A 19,429-nucleotide genomic window follows, 5' to 3' on the forward strand; every position below is an offset into this window, starting at 1 on the left:
GAATTTGGTTGATTTTTCTGACTTGGAGTCTTAAAGTGAAATTAGTTATTTGCAGTTAAAAACATGGTTTCTTATATCAGAGATAATTAAATTTTAATATTCCAGTATTTATTTTATTTAAGTGCCAACAAAGATACTTTTTCTGGGTTAAGCTGTGAAACCCAGTGAGTTGGACTCTCAGCTCTAGAACCAGTCTAGTTGGGAAGACAGACCTGTAAACAGCAGTTATAATAGAAATGCTTACAGTAGACAGATTTATAAAATGCTTCGGCATAGCGGTTCTAGCCAGTAAAGTCAGGGGTCATGATCACATTGAAAAGGTCTAAGTAAAATGAAGGAAGTTTGACTTAAGCAGAGACTTGAAAGAGAAAGTGGTATTTCTTGGGGAGAGGGCATTACAGCCACAAGGAGTGGTATCCACAGAGTCATAGGGGTGTAAGGTAAGCCTGGCATATTCTTCAAGGAAAAGCCATTGAGTTCAGTACAACTAGAGTGATAGGAAAGGAAATTGAAGAGGTGGGGAAGAGGCAGAGCATCTCCTATAACATACTAAGTAGATAGAATTTTTCTTCTAAGATATAGAGAATTTTTAAATGATAAACAGGGAAGAGACTTCAGATTTATTCCTGTAGCATCCTGTACTTCCTCTGTCATAAAACTTCTCACACTGTATTTTAATTCCTTGGTTACTTATTTCTTATCCTGCATTAGACTGTCACCTTTGTTAGGGAACAGAAGTTATTTGTTTGTTCACATTTATATCCATAGTGCTTGGCCAAAAGTAGATACTCAGTAAATTTATTTTGCAGTTGAAGATTTTAGAAGAATTGACGTGGCAAAGGAGTGGAGGACAGATTGAAAGAAAGGGCACTGGAGTTACTGTTAGAGTACTGGTTTTTCACACTTTAAAAATAAGTCTCTTTTGAAACACTTTTAAAAATAACTTTCAAAGAACAAACAATTATGCAGTAGCCCAATTAAAAAAATAGATGCAAGGGAAAAATCAGAAATTAGGACCAGATCTTCCCTCTCCTTCGAAGCACTTTCTTTGCAATAAGAATTTTGTAGAAGCAGCTTTTTAATTGAAGGTTTGTCATCTTAACTTTTTTTACTCTTAGCATTTCACTTTAAGTTTTTTTGGGTAGGTAGTACTATAGCTCACCTCCCTGAACTTTCAGATAATAAAACAGAACATACTTATAATAAATTTTCAAAGAAAAAGGCGGCTACTCTGTAACACTGATACCACCAGTAAAATGTTCGTTGCTCTGTTCTACCCTGTCACGAAGGCTCCTGGTCCCGTTGTGCATCGCCCAGTGGATGCTGATGGCCTAATAACTCACACTAGTACCTCACCTCAGCAGATACCAGAACAACCAAATTTTGCAGATTTCAGCCAATTTGAAGTATTTGCTGCATCAAATGTAAATGAAGAACAAGATGATGAAGCCGAAAAACATCCAGAGGTCTTGCCGGTCAGTTTTCAAGGGCTTATGTGATTTTCTGCCGCGAATCTTCTCATATCATGCTTGTAAGCCTGTCTTTAAACAGAGGAGCTCCTAAAAGAGCAGATAATAGAGGGGACATTAGTGAGCAAAATTGCTGCTGCTGCTGCTGCTGCTGCTGCTTTTAGGGGATTTATATTCCCTAGGTCAGTGCTTCTCAATTTCTTACTGGCCTCAGACACCGACTGGTTAGGTGTAAAATGCTTAATCAGAGTCAAAATCTGGGTGAGGGGTAGCTGTCGCAGGAAAAGATGCAAGCACAACCATCTGGTCCTGGCTAAAACACTGCTCTGGGAGTTGAATCTTAATGTTTAGCATCTGATTATGTGATTTGGTGAAGATTTCTGTATAATAAGAGGCTGTGGTTACCATAGCTACACTCAATTTGTATAAGAGTAGGTCACTTGATGGGGTTGCATCTTAATGCTAAGTATTTGATTGTGTGATTTGGTGAAGATTGTATGAGAGTAAGTCACTTCAGTTAGACTTACAGACAACAGAGTACCAAAATGGAATCTGTGCGGACTCTAGTTCTAGTAGCAAGAACTTCTCTAGGGATCCCTGTCCTCACTGAGTTAAATGTGGAGTTGGAGGGTACAAGGGAATTCTGATGTCTGTTCTGATTGTCTCAGCTTATACTGAGCTTCTCTAATAGATCCAAAAATCTGCTTATTTGACTGGCATAATTTAGACAAAAGGTTTCTTATAGATCTGATCCATGGAAAATTTTCTACTAGCCAGTTCTTCAAACCTGTGACTTTCTGCCTGGCCTGAGGCCACTAGGGGAATGGGCTGTACCTCCAGGAAGGCAGAGTGGGCCTGAGGGGAGTACAGGTGTGCACAGAGTGCTGGTACTCATTCCCCTGGGATGGGTGCTTCCCCTCCCCCAACCAGAGAACTTCCCAGACAGTGCTGCATACTCAGTCCTCCCCCGCCTCAGAGATCTGTTACTTTCCCTCTCTGCCCTTCAGTAGTAGAGAACGATCATTTTACAAGGTTTTCCTCAAATTCCTTCTCATCTTCAGCTCAGATTTCTTATTGTTGGAATGACTATTTTCTAAACATTGTACTGATTTGTTACATATATATTTATGCATATATGTATGTTACTTATATATAATTTGTAATAATAATATACTCATCTCTAGGTTGAAAAAGCTTCTGATCCTGCAAGTTCTCTTCGAGTTGCCAAAACAGATAGTAAAATGGAAGAAAAGACAGCTGCTAGTGCTCCCGCCAATGTGGTATACAGAAGTCTTTTATAATACTGATCATTTTGTACATATAAAAAGTTAGATAACTTGAAAATCTTAGAAATAAAGTTAGAGCTCATCTATTCCCTTTCACTCCTTTAACCGTAATATATTTAGTCTGTCTCAGAACAAGATCCGCCTGTTTAAAAATTCTAGGAGGTGATAGTCTATCATCTATATTAATGCATGCCACAGGTTCTCAAATTTTACGTGGTTATTACATTCTTCAAAATATATAAAGCAGAACTTCCTTATTCATCATATTCAATTTGTTTTATTGCAGTTCTGAGTATAATAGGGAAAAATTATCAGTTCTCTAAGGTTAATGTTATACTCTGTGCTTTTTTTCTTTAACTATCTTAGGAATAATTTTTTCCAACAGTATGAAAATTTTTAAACGTACAGAAAAGTTGAAAGAATTTTACATTGTACATCAATAAACCCACACCTCGATTGTACTATACTTTATTTTTCTTCCAGTCTTATTGAGATATAATTGACATACAACACTGTAAGTTTAAGGTACACAACATGATATAACTTAGATACATCATGAAATGACTATCACAGTATGTCTAGTGAACATCCGTTATCTCATAAATACAAAATTAAAGAAATAGAATAATTTTTTTCCCTTGTGTTAATATACTTGCTTTATATCTCCATCCTTCTCTCTGCATCAGTCCCTCTTATCATTTGTTTGCATTTCAAAGTAAATTACAGGTATCAAGACACTTCCCCTTGAGAGAAAAATTTTGGTAACTTTTTTCAGTTATTGAGACATTCCCAATAGTTATTAATTGTAATTTAAGTTAGCTATTGCCACAAATATATAAATTGTTTTAAAGTAGGACAAGTGACTCTTGAATTTTTGGAGAATGAATAGCTTAAAGAAAGCATATGATGTTGGCAAAGTGCTAACTAACCATGAATGCTTCCAAGAAATACTCATTATAAATGGAACTCTTGTCTTCTAGAGCAAAGGCACGACACCGCTTGCTCCACCACCTAAACCTGTTCGAAGAAGATTAAAATCAGAAGATGAATTGAGGCCAGAAGTTGATGAACATACACAAAAGACAGGTGTCCTAGCTGCTGTTCTTGCATCACAACCTTCTATTCCTAGGTAATCAGAGCCATTCCCAAACATATTTAATTACTAGGAACAAAAAACACAGCAAGTAAAAATACGAAACTGAAAGCAGTTATGGTCCTGTAGTTGAGTATAGGTTCTTAACTGTTCCTCTTCGAGAGTTTTCTCATTTATGAGTAGGTAGAATATTCTCACTTTTTTTGCTTCTATTAAGTTCAACCCCAATTCCATTTTAATACCCTGTTGCAAATCCTGGAGCAAACTTTTTAAAAATTACAGTGCACAGTAAGATTGGTATTTTAACTATGGTTGTTCTAGACCAGGACTTGTCAAACCAGGGCTCATGGGCCAGAGTCAGCCCATGACCTGTTTTTTGTAAGGCCCATGAGCTAAGAATTTTACTTTTTTTAAAAGATAGAAGAGGTAAAGAAACAAAAAAACAAGAATATTCAGCAGAAATGGTATGGCCCTCGAAGCGTAAAATATTTACTGTCTGGCCATTTACAGAAAGTTTGCTGATGTCTGCTTTAGACTCACTTAAACTCAGGTAATTTTACAGAAGAATAATCATTAAGACAATAACAATAATAATTAAGCCTCTGAAGCTTAAATATTTTTGGTTGACCATTAAAACTGAACAAGTGAGGTTGAGCTGTGCTGACAAGGCAGAGATGCTCCCTCTGCGTTCTGGGTTTAGCGATATACCAGGGAAGAACAGAGAAAATTTAAAGATAAGAAATGAAGAGGGGATTTTTTGCTCTCTGTCTCCTCAGGTCTGTTGGGAAGGATAAGAAAGCTATTCAGGCATCAATTAGACGCAATAAGGAAACCAACACAGTTTTGGCCAGACTGAATAGTGAATTGCAGCAACAATTAAAGGTAATGTAGTTTCTGAATCTTTATTTGGGAAGTTCCTTGGACTCAAAGCCTCTCAGATTTGAACTGGAACTTGGAGATGATCCAGCAATCTTAGGTTAGGATGAAACTTTCCACGTAGCAAGAGAAGTGTGTATCTGAAGTGTTTTAAACTCCTTTGAGTCTTTTAATACTAAGAAGAGCTTTCTATACTCAGTTCTAGCATGATTGCCTTATCTTTCATGTATGTAAGACATCATATTCCTATAATGTTCCTTAACTTTCATAATGACACCCGCAAGTAGAGATGTTGTGATCTCAGGTAACCTCCAATATCACATACTTGGCTCTCTACACTCTTAATTCTAAAATGATTTGAGTATTTTTAGTTTATCCTTTTATCGAAGACAACTCAATTTCTATTAAAGGGACTAAAACAGGGCTAAAGAAGAGAGAGGGATGGGGGTAATTTTGATCATCTCTAAAAGGGCTTGTCTTTTCTTTTCCATAAGTAGAAATGGTGCTTAGCACCAGTGTGTACTTCTGTCATCTGTAGTTGAGAGGAATGGGTTTGTTTTTCTTACTACTAATCATGATTTCTTTGAATCCCTAAAATAAAAATTCACAGACAGAATCATTTATGTTTCATCAACATGATTAAGCATTCATGTCTTATAAACCAGTGGTTCTCAAACCGTAATGTGTATACACTTAATCTGGGATCATGTTAAAACACAAATTCTAATTCATGTCAGGTTTTGAGTAGGACCTGAGAATTCTGCACATTTCTAGTCAGCTTCCAGGTGATGGAGATGCTGCTGGACTGTTGGCCCCGCTTTGAGTAGGAAGGTTGCAAACCATGAAGATGAGAAAAGAGTCCATGAAAGTGTAAAATAAATACAGAGCTTGTTCAGTCCTATAACATTCTGTTCATATCCTTTATCTAGCATGTATCACATCGTCCATCTCTACATATGGCACATTTGTCTCTCTGTCTTACTAAGCTAAATTCATTGAGAGTAAATCATAATCACTGTTCAGGGTTACCGTATACCATAGTGTTCAAAACAAGGTACTTTTGAGAGAAAAGAAGGAAAGTATGTGTTAATATTTAGGCCAGGACATCAAAGATAGACTGTCCTAGATAGACTTGTAACCATCTTATCTCTAAAACCTCACATTAGGCATTTGATAACTATATGTTAAAGGAACAATTTTCTTGTGTGACTCTTTGATCAAAGAAGATATTTATAGATAGCTGTTCTATGATTTTGAATTTGGTCCGTTGTAAAGGAAGAATGTAAAACTAATGACAAGCTTGCTAGTACCATACCTTGAAGACGAAAATTTTGTAAACGTATGTTTTTCTGAAGAACTAAGGAGGACCATAGAAACATGTATATAGGAGCTTTTTTAAAAAACTCCATTTCTCATTATCTCTGAGAACAGAAAAAAGGAAGTATGGTACAAATAGGAGGAGGTAGTTCTGGTTAAAACACCATACTTTCAGTATGATAGAAAAAAGTAAAATAGATGATTTAGAAGTTGCTAGCTGCCTGAAAAGATTGCTCAAAATCAACAGTGATTCTGATTGCAAAATACATTTATTTGTTGTGAAACTGAAACTCAAAATGAGTTTCAGGAGTTGTTATGACCAGATGTAATCACCAGGGGAAAGAATCTTTGTTAACTGATTAATCTACATTTACTGCAGGGGGTAAAATTCATGCATTAATAGTCATCATTTGCAAAATTGGCTTTTCATTATGCAAAATTCATGCATTATTGGCTTTTCTAATAATGAAACAAAAAAATGTTTTATTACCCTGATTTAAATAATAAGGAAAAAGATTTTAATTAAGATCATATTTTAATATTATAAAGAAGCTATGTTTCTAAAGTGAAGTTTTAAAAGATGAACAACTGTCCCTTCATCTTAACAAATTTAAATTGTTTTATTGATGCAGAACTCTTGTTAGATACGCCTTCATTTTTATACACATTGAAACATAATTTGGGTTTACATTTTTTTCAGGATGTTCTTGAGGAGAGAATTTCCCTGGAAGTTCAACTGGAACAACTTCGACCATTCTCTCACCTATAAGCCAATTGCCGTTAACTGTGAACATACCCATTTTTAAGCGATTTTGGGTTCAAAGCCAATTTGGAGCCGCAGACATTCAGCTCACTGCTTAATTCAACATTAAATTTTTATGATTCTGTTTTGCCCTATATGTTCACCATTGTATTTAAGTATCTTTTATTTTTTAATTTCAACAATAAAAGGGTCAGGATGACTTTTTCTGGAGGGTATATTGTGTTTGTTGGCACAGGCCACCCTTGTTTTTCCATAACATTAGGAATACATACGTAACCTTGGTCCATTATACTTAACGGGGCCAAAACCTAACACTGATTGGACACAGAATGGACTTCTCATTTACATCTCAAGCACAAAGGAGACAAAAATAAACTGTCAAGTTGTCTTTTAGGTTTAACACTTAACAAAGCATCCATGTTTGTTTTGTAAAAATCTTTAAAGTGAGTTTCCTGTTTAATTTTTGATTTGAAAGAACTGTATTAGATAAGGCATTCTTTAACCATAGCTCTGCAGTGAGGGGTTCTTCAAGAGTCACATGGCACTTTCAGACTTATTCACATCAGTTTTTGGGGGTCAGATTTTATGTTTTTCCTTGTGACAATTTCATTAGTTTCACCTATGACTTAAACTTTTTGTGTATGAGATTTTAATTCAGCAGCAGTCGTGCAAACTTACAAAATTACCACAGAGCAGGCCTTTCTTAATTGTCCCCTAGAAGCAAAGGGAAATTGTTACCACCACAAACAACATAGATTCTGTCCACGTGCAAACATCATTTTTTGCATGATTTATGCTTTTCTCTCTGAATTAGAAACTTATGCTTATCAGTCTCTAAAAGTGTTTTCAAGTAATTTGTTTTAAAACTTCTGAGGACCTTAATTATGGACAGAATAAATGGAAATTCTTTAAGATTCCTAGTTTACCTTTAGCTGTCTTGTCACTCATTCTTTTGCCATAGAGACAGGTTTTCCCTATGAACAGAGGGTTTCTGAAGTGTGCCCTATTCAGGATGATGTAGTGTCTCAGGATTTGTTTTGTATTATATGGTATTTACACTTTGATCACATTTGTAAATTTGCATTTACTGCTGACTAATAGCAGATATTCCTTTAATGGTTTATTTTGTCTATGGGATCATAGATGTTAAGCTGCATGAATATATCATAAAAGAATCAAAAGTGTGATTTTACACTAATAAAACACAATATTTTAACTTTTGTACATTTTTTAACAAGAATTTAAATTTTTAAGAATTACCTTTGAAGGAATTTGTATTTTTGTTGTTAAAAGAAGAAAATGTTTAAAATCACCTAGTTCACAATCCTAGGCTGTACTAAATTTCATTACCTTAAAGGAGAATTTGAAGCAAAAAGGAAACTGACAACCAAAAGCTTCCCAGATTAATATAACTTTTATCTACCATTAACTAAAAATATTATTACTGCATATATCAGCTAAAGTTTCAAAGTGGCTAACAGGTTATAGCTTCAGTTTGTTAGATAAGTGAAGGCTTTAAGGCCCAGAAAACTATTCAATACTTACTTTTCTTTTTCTCTATTTTAAAACAGAACTGTCTTAATTTCTTCATTTTTCACTCCGCTAAATCCCATTGCAGGCAAGTTTACTTTTTATTTTTTTTAAAAGGTCCCCCACCCACCAACAGCCTTCTAATTTAACAGTGTAACAGGTTTTTAAAGCGTTTTATTTAAAACGTCTAAGAAATTAATTTTGTAGCAAAAGAACATGTAAAAATTACAGAAAACTTTTTAGTACTATAGTGGTATATTTTTAAAAATGGTCTCTGGAGAAGTACATTCATACTAAGGATATGTGTCAGATTTTTTAGTAAATTACCGTTTATATTATATATTTTTTTAAATCAATAACAATTTTATGAACATGTTAAAGATGATTGGTAAGTCACCATTAGATTAAAAACATTTTTCTAAGATACTGATCATTTAAGAAACATTTTTCATTATGCTTTTATTTTTCATTAGATCATAAAACAAAACTTTAAATACCCAGTACCCTTGTTCTGTTTTAGGTTTTGTTAGTCAGACTACTCTAAATAATACTGTCTGTGAAAAATAACTACCAAAATAACTGGTTCAAAATTTTGTATTCAAATTGTTCTTTTGTCCATTTCACATAATTGAGCATCTATGATAAATTTTAAAAATTAAAAGGAACTTTATGGGCCATCCTAGTTCATCCTCCCATCAACCCTGATAGATAATCATTCTGCTTCTTGCTGGATCTTCTGGAATAGAAAATATATGCTGTCTGTCTTTGTCTTGGTAGATTGGCACCGCTGGATTTTTAAGTCCATTCTCACTTTTCCATACTACTTTTGATGGCACTTTGGAGTACTGACAACCATAGGAATTTATCATCCTCACCCTCTGCAGCACAAATCCATTCATGTTTTGGACCTTGAAGAATAAATGCATTCCTGATATCTGTAAAAATATTTGGGGTATACTAATTAATCTTTGCAGGTAACAATCAAAAGAAAATGTTTTAAAATTCAAGAATTAGCCAAGTCAACTTGAAAATTTTATTGAAAATTAAAGAGAGATTCAAACAAATACAAATCCAGTTTAGAATATAATATCCTAAGATACAGAATGATTCTAATATAGTCTAAAATAATCTTATCTTTATATTATAATTGTTTAATTGTAACTAGCAATTATTTTTAAAGACTGCATGATAGATGATGTGATGTTCTTTAATTCCAGAAGGAACTGGAACCAGTCAAGGTCTATACTAAGAGTTATTGTAGGTAAGAGATGCTGAGAGCTCAACCTGGACCACCTTGGTATGGGGGCCAGGACAGAACTAGGCTGACTGCTGAGCTGAGTGCCCACTCTTAAGTTACGTTACGGTATTTTGACACAGAGCACAGCTGATTAAGGGGAGATGAAAGGAGACATGTCATACACTCTTCAACCACACCCAGTGGATACAGGTAACTATCTCTTTTTACCTGAGTTTGAATTCTAGGTGGAAATATTTATTCCCATATTTAGTGTTCATTTTTTCTCATGCTCAGAGTTTAAATGGGGCTAAAGCTAATGGGAAAGCAGCCCATTTTAGATTATTAGTTCCTTCTCTGAGATCTTCATTCCAGCTTTAACCTTGAGTCCTGCCTTCACATGCAGTAAAAAATACTGAAATGAGAGGTGTTACATTCAGATTGGCCTAACAAATATGGGAAAGACATATGGATCCTTTTAAGATTGGAAAGTAGAATATAAGATAAAAACTAAGTACAGTAAGTTTAAGTAGGATTTATTTTCGTAACATGGTATTTCTATTGAGATTATTATGAGGGAATGTTTGTTACCAAACATCCTTTGCAAATCGATCCTTTATAGAACTCTCAAATACGAACTTTCAGAAGAAAAGGTACAGTCAAACCTGTAATAATCGCTTATTCCCAGTAGAATGGAAAAGTAATAGATAAAAATCTAAAATTGTAACATCTACAATCAGTACAGAGTGGTGGTTAAGGACCCCAGCTCCTGTCAGACTGCTTCAGAAAATCCCTCACAATGATGTAGGGTTATGTCTCTCTTCATGGTTTTTGAAAGTTGTTTTCCTTATGTCTTAAGGTGTGTGTCTGACAATGCCAGTATGCCTTTCTTTTGCTATTTCAGAGATAGATGAAAGTTTACATTAATAGGATCCTAAAACTATTAGGGAAATTATTTGCAAACTGGCAAATTCTAGTTCTCTTCCTGCTTTTCTATTTTAATAGTTAATGGGCTTTGTATAATACAGCTTCCTAAAGGCATTTAACTCTTTGGAGGAAAAGAATACATACATTTGGAATCCGGAATATCTTCTATGAGTAACCTATGAAGGGCCACGGATGCAATGAACTGGTAGGTTGATATTGAAGTCCTTTCGAATGGAGTATGAGACGTGCCCCGACTAGAAACAAGCAGTGCATCATTGAAGAGGAAGAGACTGAGATCACGAGTATGTTCATAGAGCCTGAGTTAAGACAGAGAAGGAGCAGTTTTAGTAGTTTTACATATGCATACATACATGCTTGTTACACAGTTCACCACCTTTATGTTGGTAACCCAGTAGTCAAGGATTTTGCCCACCTCAGACCTTTTGAATGGCTTATTGAAATTCTCTGTGTATTTTTTTCTGGTTGTTACTAGTCCCTCTGTCTCAGATTAATTGTGTGGGTGGGCCTCAAGGTTCCTGGTGGAATGGTTTGAGATCCACTGGACAAGTATCCAATCAATGCAGGAAAAATGAACACAGAACTTTCACTCCTTTATGACATGAATCACGTTAAAGCTGTGTTTTTAAACTTTTGTCAAAAGGTTGGTATTTTGTGTTCGATGTATTTAGGGAATCTGGGGAAAATACATTTTCTTTTGGTTTGGTTTTATCTTTTAAGGGGAACAGGTTGGATTAGAGAAAAGCACAAGAATCAGTAAGGTGTGAGGTGTCTCAGGCAGAAAGCAGGGAGAAGAAAAGCATTTACTAAGTAGGAAAGAAATTCTAATTTTGATTGGAGGGAAACAATAAAAAGTTGGAATTAAATAACTATTCATTTTCACTGAGGTTGCCATCAAGGTCAGCTGTAGGCATGTTTATCAGTAAGCAAAATATTGTGCCCCCAACCTCCAACTAGTATCCTCTTTGCTTTTCTGTTGGTGGAGCCAGTTTCACTGTACTCCAGTATGGGTCATCTACTGTGGGTACTAAACGGAGCACCACATGATGTGTTAGGGAGGAGCTTGGGGGAGCCCCACCCTACGCCCCCAGTCCCTGCCCCGCACCAGGAGTGGCTAAGTGCAACAAGCTCGTTATTTTGATGGAAGATAACCAAAAAATGTTTTCCTCTTAAAAACATCAAGCAACTCTTAAGGATGTAACTCTAAGGAAGCAAATCAATTTACTGGCTTATTCAGAGGAATTCTCTTATTTTTTTTATCTTCATCAATTTTGTTTAATTTTTAAATTGTTGATTCAGATACACATAAAGTTTTATCAAAATGCTAAAGTAACATCAGCATGTACCATCAGCTTTTTTAATGTACCACTCTTTTGTTTCACTTTTTGTTTGGCTCCTTCCTCCACTCAGGTCACCCAAGTTAACAAATTAGTATGTAACTTTCCACTTTTTTTTTTTTTTAACCTGCTCAGGTAATTCACATATGTACCTATATAAACACATCTATTTATAGGTAGGTTGCCATTGTTTTATAAAAATGGTAGTATTATCCAGACTTCTTTCTTGCTTTTCTCAGCAATGGGAATCACTTCAATTTTTTTCTAATAGCTAAATAATAGTGTGGCTGGACCATGATGTATCCAACACTTCCCCATTTGACGAACGTTCTTCTTTTCATGGACATTTGCTTTGTTTACAGGCTCAGGTCTCTCTTCCCTCCTTTCTTTCCCCCTCCCTTCTTTCATTTTTAATTCCTTTATTGCCACTGTGAGCAATATTGGGATAAACTGATTCCTTACACATAAATAAATTCCTTACAGGTACTGTTACTTCTATCAGATAGGAGTCCCAATTTCTATCAGGTAGGATTGACTGGCCAAATAGTACACATATCTTTATCAAAGACTTCCAGATTGTTCTCCATAAAAGCTGCTATAATTCACATTTAGAATCCACTTTATACTATAATGGCTCTGACTTGTGCTTAATATAAACTTTAATGTGCATCTGAGTTGCTCAGAGCTTTTGTTAAAGTGCAAATTATGATTCCTCAGAGCTAGGCTAGCCTGAGGTTCTGCGTTTCTAACAGCAGCCTGGGACTGCTGGTGTGCAGACCACACGTGGAGTAGTGAGGTGCCTAAGTCATCAGTTACAGTCATGCCCATGAGGTAGGTGAAGGACTGGAGAGGATGTCAAAACATCTTTAAGGAGTACCATACTTCAGGTTCAGCTCTTTGGAGAGTGTGAGGAGATGCAGGTCATGTCAGGTGTGTGGGTAGATAACAATGCAGTGATCACACAACAACTAGAACCAACTTCCTTTTTCAAACATTTCCATCCCATCTCTGTGGTTCTGATTTAGGCTAGAAGGAGTAGATGTTTCATATTTACTGATACCTTGCTAGAAATAATGTTCTAGATCAAGTTGATAGCTCATTCTGAGAATAATGGAGCAAACTGAACTAGGAATGAGGGAGAGGGGAAGCAAGAAAGATGGGGTGCATTTTACATCTGTGTGTGCTGGGCTGGATGGGGCAAAGGGCCACTTTAAAATAGGCAAAAGAACTCCACCATATTCTTGACCCTTTTGGCAATATTTTTATCCGATTGCTGATAAGAATCATCATACCATTTTAGAAAAATGTTTAAAGCTACAATAAAACTGCTGTTCTATCTGAACTACAAGGGTGCTTTGAAGAAGTAGCTTTGAAAGGGGTGTTTGTTCTAGTAAACATGTTTAGTTTTTTTCCTTTGGAAGGGACAACATTGAAAGCAGAGGTAAATGAAAGAGAATTCCAGTTTAGTGACCCACTTGGACTGAGTGGGTGGAGAGGCCAGAGGAGGGAAGGAGCAGGCACATTAACTTGAGCTTGGAGTTCAGTCCACTTGTAATCTGAGGACGTGAGCAGGGAAAGATAAACACACAAAGAAGTTTTTATTATTTTAATCTGATTGTAAAAGTGCTGTTTAAAAAATATATAGGTGAGTTTTACCTAGAAAAAGGCTCTCCAAAAGCCATTTACACCCCACAAGATCTCCAACAATTTTCATCCAGAGACAAAAAACACCAGAAAAATTTTTTAAACTTAACAATTCTACAGATGCAAAAACAAATGCTTTTTTTTTGCCTTTCGTATTGACATAATGGAGCAACTGAAATGGAAACTCTGGATCCTACTAGGGTTTCAGAAAGCTGCTTCTGCTCACATTCAAAAGAACCAACTCCAAGGGTAGATTTTGTCCCTTGAACTTGAATAGGATTTCTTTGCTTAGTCACAAATAGGCTCAATGACTCAGCAAAATAGAATAGGTCTACTATAGTTTAAATTCTTAACACCATTCTAGAAGTATTTTGTTGTTGTTTAATTACTGCATTAGCCAGTCCAAGAGACAAAGTATCTAACTTCCAAAAATACATAAAACTGAATTTTCAGAGCATAAACAGACAACAGTAGGCTGTTGGTTCTGTGAGCTGCCTTGAGCCAAAACTGTTTATCACCTAGACCCATCATCCACATTCTGACTCATGGATCATAGTGGTTTAGCGGTTGCCAGGATAAAAGTCAGTGCAGAGCCAGAATCCAGTGTACCTGAGAAGTCTGGGTATTTCTTTCCCCAATGCCTGCTTGCCCTGGTAAATGACGGTCGGCCCCTTCAGGAAAGGCTAAAAGGAAAGTTACAGCATGCATCCTTGGCAGTGTAGTAGTATTCTTCCTTGAGGACTCAGGGTCTGAGTCCTCCTTTTGGTGATTCAAGGCCGTGCCTCTATTCACCAGTCCTAGAGAGTTCCTAGGGTTTCAGAGAACCTTTGGGGAGACCCCATTAGAAGGAAACAAAAATAAAACTGCTCAAAATTGTCAAGCATAATGTCACATAGATGAAAATTGGTGTTTCTGAAAAAGCAATAAAAAAGTTCCAAGGTACATAATGTATTATAAAAGCTTAACATACCCAAACTCTCTGGGCTATATCCACAGAGGGACAAATGCCTCTAGATTTCCTAGCTCTAAAATGACTCCATGACTTCATCTCTACCTCAGAGCAAAGTTTTTCATTTTTGTAGTGCAATTATTTACTTGTTCTTTCTTAGCTTCTGCTCTTGTTTGTTAGTAATTTGTTTAGTACTTGCTGCTGTGTTGGTGAGTTTATTATGAGGAAAGCCCAGCTCATCTTTCCACCTACTGGTCTAATCAGTGGACAGAACACTGAGACCTGCTTTTGAATTCTGAGCCAGCACTTATTAGTTCTGTGACCTCAGACAAGTTATTCAAATCCAGATTCAGCAGCCATAACATAGTTCCATTCCCACCTTCCTCACCAGGTGGTTGTAAGGATTATATCAAATGAGAGTGGTTAAAATATGTGGTAAACTATAAAACCTTAGACTGAAATGAGTTGGTTTTGTACACATAAATATAAACAGACTTTCCTCTGAGTAGAAATGATGGAAATCATGGGACTATCATTGTGACTTCCTAAAATGACAGAAAACAAGGTTACAGGCTAAATGTTCTGTGATGACTTGGGGAATATGAACCTTATTGTATTTACTTAATTTCAAATATTAATGTAAAATTACATTTATATTTATTGCTTGGCAAATCACTGAAATAGTGCCTACTTAAATATAAATGTACCTCATAATTAGAGTGTAAAATAATTTAGTATTCGTCCATTTTCCTGAGATCTTTAAATGCACTCTTGTCCAAAGACTAAAGCAGAAGTCTAAATTCTAATAATTGAGACTTCTGGTTTCTGGCTGGACATGTAAAGAGTTTAAAAGTCATCACTTCCATCCTCACAACAAAAAGGAAGATGAAAACAGAATCAACAACTCAGAGCTATCAGAGAAATGAGGTCACAAGGTAAACTACCACCCCAAAACCTGGAGAGACAAGCTGGCACATAGAAGCACAGCTTACTGGAAGCGGCAGCTGCCTGCTGGAGCCAGCATCGGGTAAGAATGTTTAAAGGGTAATTGACTAATTGCTAGAGACTGAATGTGAGTTAGTGCAAGAGATTACAAACTCCTGGAGACCTAGCATTAGCCCACTCCACACCCACCCCTCATGTGAGTTTTACCTCCAGGAGCCCCACCAAGTTCTCACCATGAAGATCTAAGAACAATCCCTTCATTTTTCCCATAAGGAGGGAGAAAGTAACCATTTGAAACTTGCCCAGAGAGTTCTGTTCCACTTAACAAAGGCCTGCTTTCAATGGAAACAATTTTACCAGCACCTAACCAACATGAGGAAAGGGTGAATACCCAACTCCAACTCCTTCTAACCTTCCTGTCTCATCAGAGAGGTGAGCAAAAAAAAAAAAAAAAAATGCTTATAGGAACTTGTAAAGGTCATAGCCCAGGGGCACAGTCTCACTAAAAGACTGAGACCTCATCATAGAACATACAACTTCCCTTCCCCTCACACCTTACTACCACATCGATAGGACTGCTTACAAACAAGGCATTACAGCTGAAAAGAACTGCAGGTTTCAAGTCCTATTTATGGGATCCTTAAGGAAACCCAATGACAACAGGGGAGACAAAAATGAAAATTGTAGCCTCTGACACCACAGCTACAACAAACAGTAAATACAGGCTAACATCTAGCCAGATAAATGTAAAACTGCACACTAAAGACCTATTTACCTCAGTTCCTTTTATTCTATACATCATGTCTGGCTTTCAACAAAAAATTACAAGGCATGCTAAGAGGTAGGAAAACACAGTCTGGTAAGACAGCAAGCATCAGAACCAGACCCAGATTTGGCAGGAATGTTGTTGGAATTGTCAGACTATGGAGTTTAAAATAACTGTGATAAGTTAAATTAAGGACTCTAATGGAAAAAGTGGACAACACGTAAGTACAGATATATAATATAAACAGAGGTGGAAACTCCAAGAGAGAATTAAAAGGAAATTCTAGAAACCAAAAACACCATAATAGAAATGAATAACGCCTTTGATGCACTCATCAGCACACTGGATGTAGCCAAGAAGAGAATCAGTGAGCCTGAAGATATATCAATAGAAAGCAGAGAAAAGAGTGAAAAAGAAAGGAACAGAATATCCCCAAAAATGGGAAAATTACAAAAGGTGTACTTAAGTCTAACGGGCATATCAGATGGAGAGGAAAGAATGAAACAGAAGAAATATTTGAAGTTATAATGGCTGAGAATTTTTCAAAATTATTGACAAACACTAAACAGATCCAGGAAGCTTAGAGAATACCAAGCAGGAAAAATCCCCTGAAATCTACACATATTACATTCAAATTCTAGAAAATCAAAGACAAAGATAAAATCTTCAAAGAACCTAGAGAGCAACAACAAAAATCAAAATTAAACACCTTTCTTACAGAGGGAAAAAGATAAGAATTACATTGGACATCTCTTTAGAAACCATGCAAGCAAGAAGAGAGTAGAATGAAGTAAGTGTTGAAAGAAAAAACTCACTGATCTAGAATTTTGTAGCCAGAAAAATTATCCTTCAAAAGTGAAAGAGAAATAATGAGCCTCAGATGAACCAAAATTCATTGCCAACAGACTTACCTAGCAAAAAATGTTAAAAGATGTTCTTCAGAGAAAAGATACATTATGTAAGTCAGAAACTGGGACTTACATAAAGAAAGAGTTCTTGAGAATGAATACATGAAGGTAAAGTAAATTCTTTAAAAAAAACTTGGAATAATCCTAGCATGTCTCCTGCTACACCAGTGTGTTTAAAATTGTTGGCTTGGTAGCTAGTTTCCTCCCATCATTCTAGCTCATTTCTTCTGCTACTGACCAAAAGCAAACAAAAACACTGTGAAAATGAGAAAAGTGACACAATTGTGTGCTTTGATTTTCATTTAAGATATACTCCAGGTGGGGATAGAGATGAGGGGTCTGGTTTCTTCCAACTATCGACCTGCCCTGGGCCTTTGGGAAACATTCACTGATATATTCATTGAAATAACAAGACAAATCAATTTTTATTTCTTTTATTGGAGTTAATTCTCCATTTGATGGCTATTTGTTGAGTTATCATCTTTGCCACTGAGAACATAGTTTGGCAAACAATTTTCTAAAGCAGGAATCAAAACACTATGACACCCCCCCTTGTTTTTGTAAATAAAGCTTTATTGGAACACAGCTACACTTGTTCACTTATGTATTGTATTGTTCATGAAGATTGTATTATTTGTTATGTATTGTATTTTTGTATCTGTGTGGGTGCTTCAACAGCAGTTAGGTAGTTGCCACAGAGATCTTCTGGCAAGAAAGACCTAGAATACTTACTATCTGAACCTTTACTGAAGAAGTTTGCCCACCCTTGTTCTAAAGGAGAAAAGGAATGCTAGCTTACAGAAACTGGCACCTCCCATCACAGTAGTTCTTACACTACTATGAGCACTCAGTGTCATGGTGGTCTTATGGTGAGACCTTTTGAATTCCGACCTCAACAACTATCTGCAGATAATAAACTGGTCTTCTCTTTCTTGTAGCTGAGCAGACACTTGATGTAATGTCCCACAACACTTGGCTCTCTTCTCAGTAAGAAAGTGACCAGACTTCAGAATTTCTATTTCTGTGGAGTTAGTGGTCCTGGCAAAGACCATTTCCTTTCTTCCATTCCACCCAGTAGCTGCCTGGAATGTGAGTGAAGTGATTAAAGCACCTAACATTGTCTCAGAGAGGGGTGTGTGTGCAACTTTTCAGTTCAACACAAAGATTCATTGTAAACTTGCAAGATGTCAGACATTGTCCTGGATGCTGGGTACAAGATGAGTAAGACACACTCACAGCCATAGAATAGCTAAATGTTTACCTTAAAGAGAAGCTGATTTCCTCATCACAGCAGTGAAGTTGGGCTACATCTTGGACCCTAATCAGATATCTGTTTACTTCTGATAGAATCTATGAAATCAAAAACAAAATTAGAAACATATATACATTTTTAGAAAACAAGTCCCACTACTGCAGAACTATTTTATATCCCAGAAGATGTAAATGTTGAGTAGAACTCAGTTCAATTATGAAAAAAGCAAATGTTTTCACTTTTTGTAAAAATAGGCTTTCTTTAGGAAGACTGCAGAATTGACAGTTAAAACTATATTTGAGGGTGTTGTCTAATTTTTTAAACTATTAAAATCATTGTTTTTTTATAAATGCTTTCCTAGTATCTAAAATGAAGAGGGGGTGGGGTGGGTAAGAAGGGATCGATCAAGAAAAAGAAGTGAATGAATTGTTACAAATTAGGAAGTCAGGCCCTTTTACTGATCTAGGCATGGAGGTGATCACTTGGTGTGCACTGTGATCCAGAGGTAAAGTTCTATGGACTCGATGAGTTCCAAGATTTTGAATTTTCTGTAATCGAATCAACTCCACTTCTCTTTTCCTTTCAAATGTGCAGATCTAAATGAGTCCAGAACAACTCCATCTTGCTTCCCCAACTTGAACAAATAAAAATAACACTTCCAATCAATTGATACTTCAGTATAATTCATATACTGAGTTCCTTCAATATGCTGAACAGTAGAAGACAAGTAAATCACAGTGCATACCTGATGGAACCCCCGATCTTGTGAATAAAGATTCACAAGAAAATGTGACAGGGATGTTCAGGGTGCTGCAGAAAACCTAGGAAGGGGAAACTTGCAACTGGGGACGTTGGGGGAAACTTTACAAGGCAGACAGTGATTGAACTGGGTCTTTAAAGGATGAATAGGAGTTTATTCAGTGGAGTAGACAAAGAAGGCAATTTGCAAGAAGGAAGAACATGGGCAGAGCACAGATGTGTGGGGAGAGGCTAAGATTATTGAAGAACTGTGAGTAGATCTGCGTGGCCTGATCGTCAGGTGGTAGGCAAGGCAGTAAGAGGGAAGGTAGAATGGGACTAGGTGATACTCTGTATGTAACAGACAGCCAACAAAA

The 19,429-nt window shown here is 36.3% G+C and overlaps 2 protein-coding genes across 5 annotated transcripts in view; one reads left to right on the top strand and one right to left on the bottom strand.

The window, feature by feature from the left end:
* The window catches only part of REPS1 (RALBP1 associated Eps domain containing 1), a 71,392-nt gene extending 64,389 nt beyond the window's left edge, over window positions 1–7,003 (top strand). For all 4 annotated transcript variants that reach the window (XM_031456438.2, XM_031456439.2, XM_031456441.2 and 1 more), the window contains 5 exons: window positions 1,290–1,475; window positions 2,654–2,749; window positions 3,736–3,884; window positions 4,625–4,730; window positions 6,742–7,003. In XM_031456438.2, coding sequence (XP_031312298.1) covers window positions 1,290–1,475; window positions 2,654–2,749; window positions 3,736–3,884; window positions 4,625–4,730; window positions 6,742–6,810 — 606 coding nt within the window. In that variant the 3' untranslated portion in view covers window positions 6,811–7,003. The remainder of the gene's footprint in view (window positions 1–1,289; window positions 1,476–2,653; window positions 2,750–3,735; window positions 3,885–4,624; window positions 4,731–6,741) is intronic.
* A 1,724-nt stretch (window positions 7,004–8,727) lies between these two features.
* The window catches only part of ECT2L (epithelial cell transforming 2 like), a 63,602-nt gene continuing 52,900 nt past the window's right edge, over window positions 8,728–19,429 (bottom strand). Inside the window, exons 20-22 of the mRNA XM_031456443.2 lie at window positions 18,324–18,412; window positions 10,640–10,812; window positions 8,728–9,269 (exon numbers count right to left, since the gene is read on the bottom strand). Of these exons, the coding sequence (XP_031312303.1) occupies window positions 9,142–9,269; window positions 10,640–10,812; window positions 18,324–18,412 (390 nt within the window). The 3' untranslated portion in view covers window positions 8,728–9,141. The remainder of the gene's footprint in view (window positions 9,270–10,639; window positions 10,813–18,323; window positions 18,413–19,429) is intronic.

This window comes from Camelus dromedarius, chromosome 6 (genome assembly GCF_036321535.1).
Source record: "Camelus dromedarius isolate mCamDro1 chromosome 6, mCamDro1.pat, whole genome shotgun sequence".
Taxonomy (NCBI): domain Eukaryota; kingdom Metazoa; phylum Chordata; class Mammalia; order Artiodactyla; family Camelidae; genus Camelus; species Camelus dromedarius.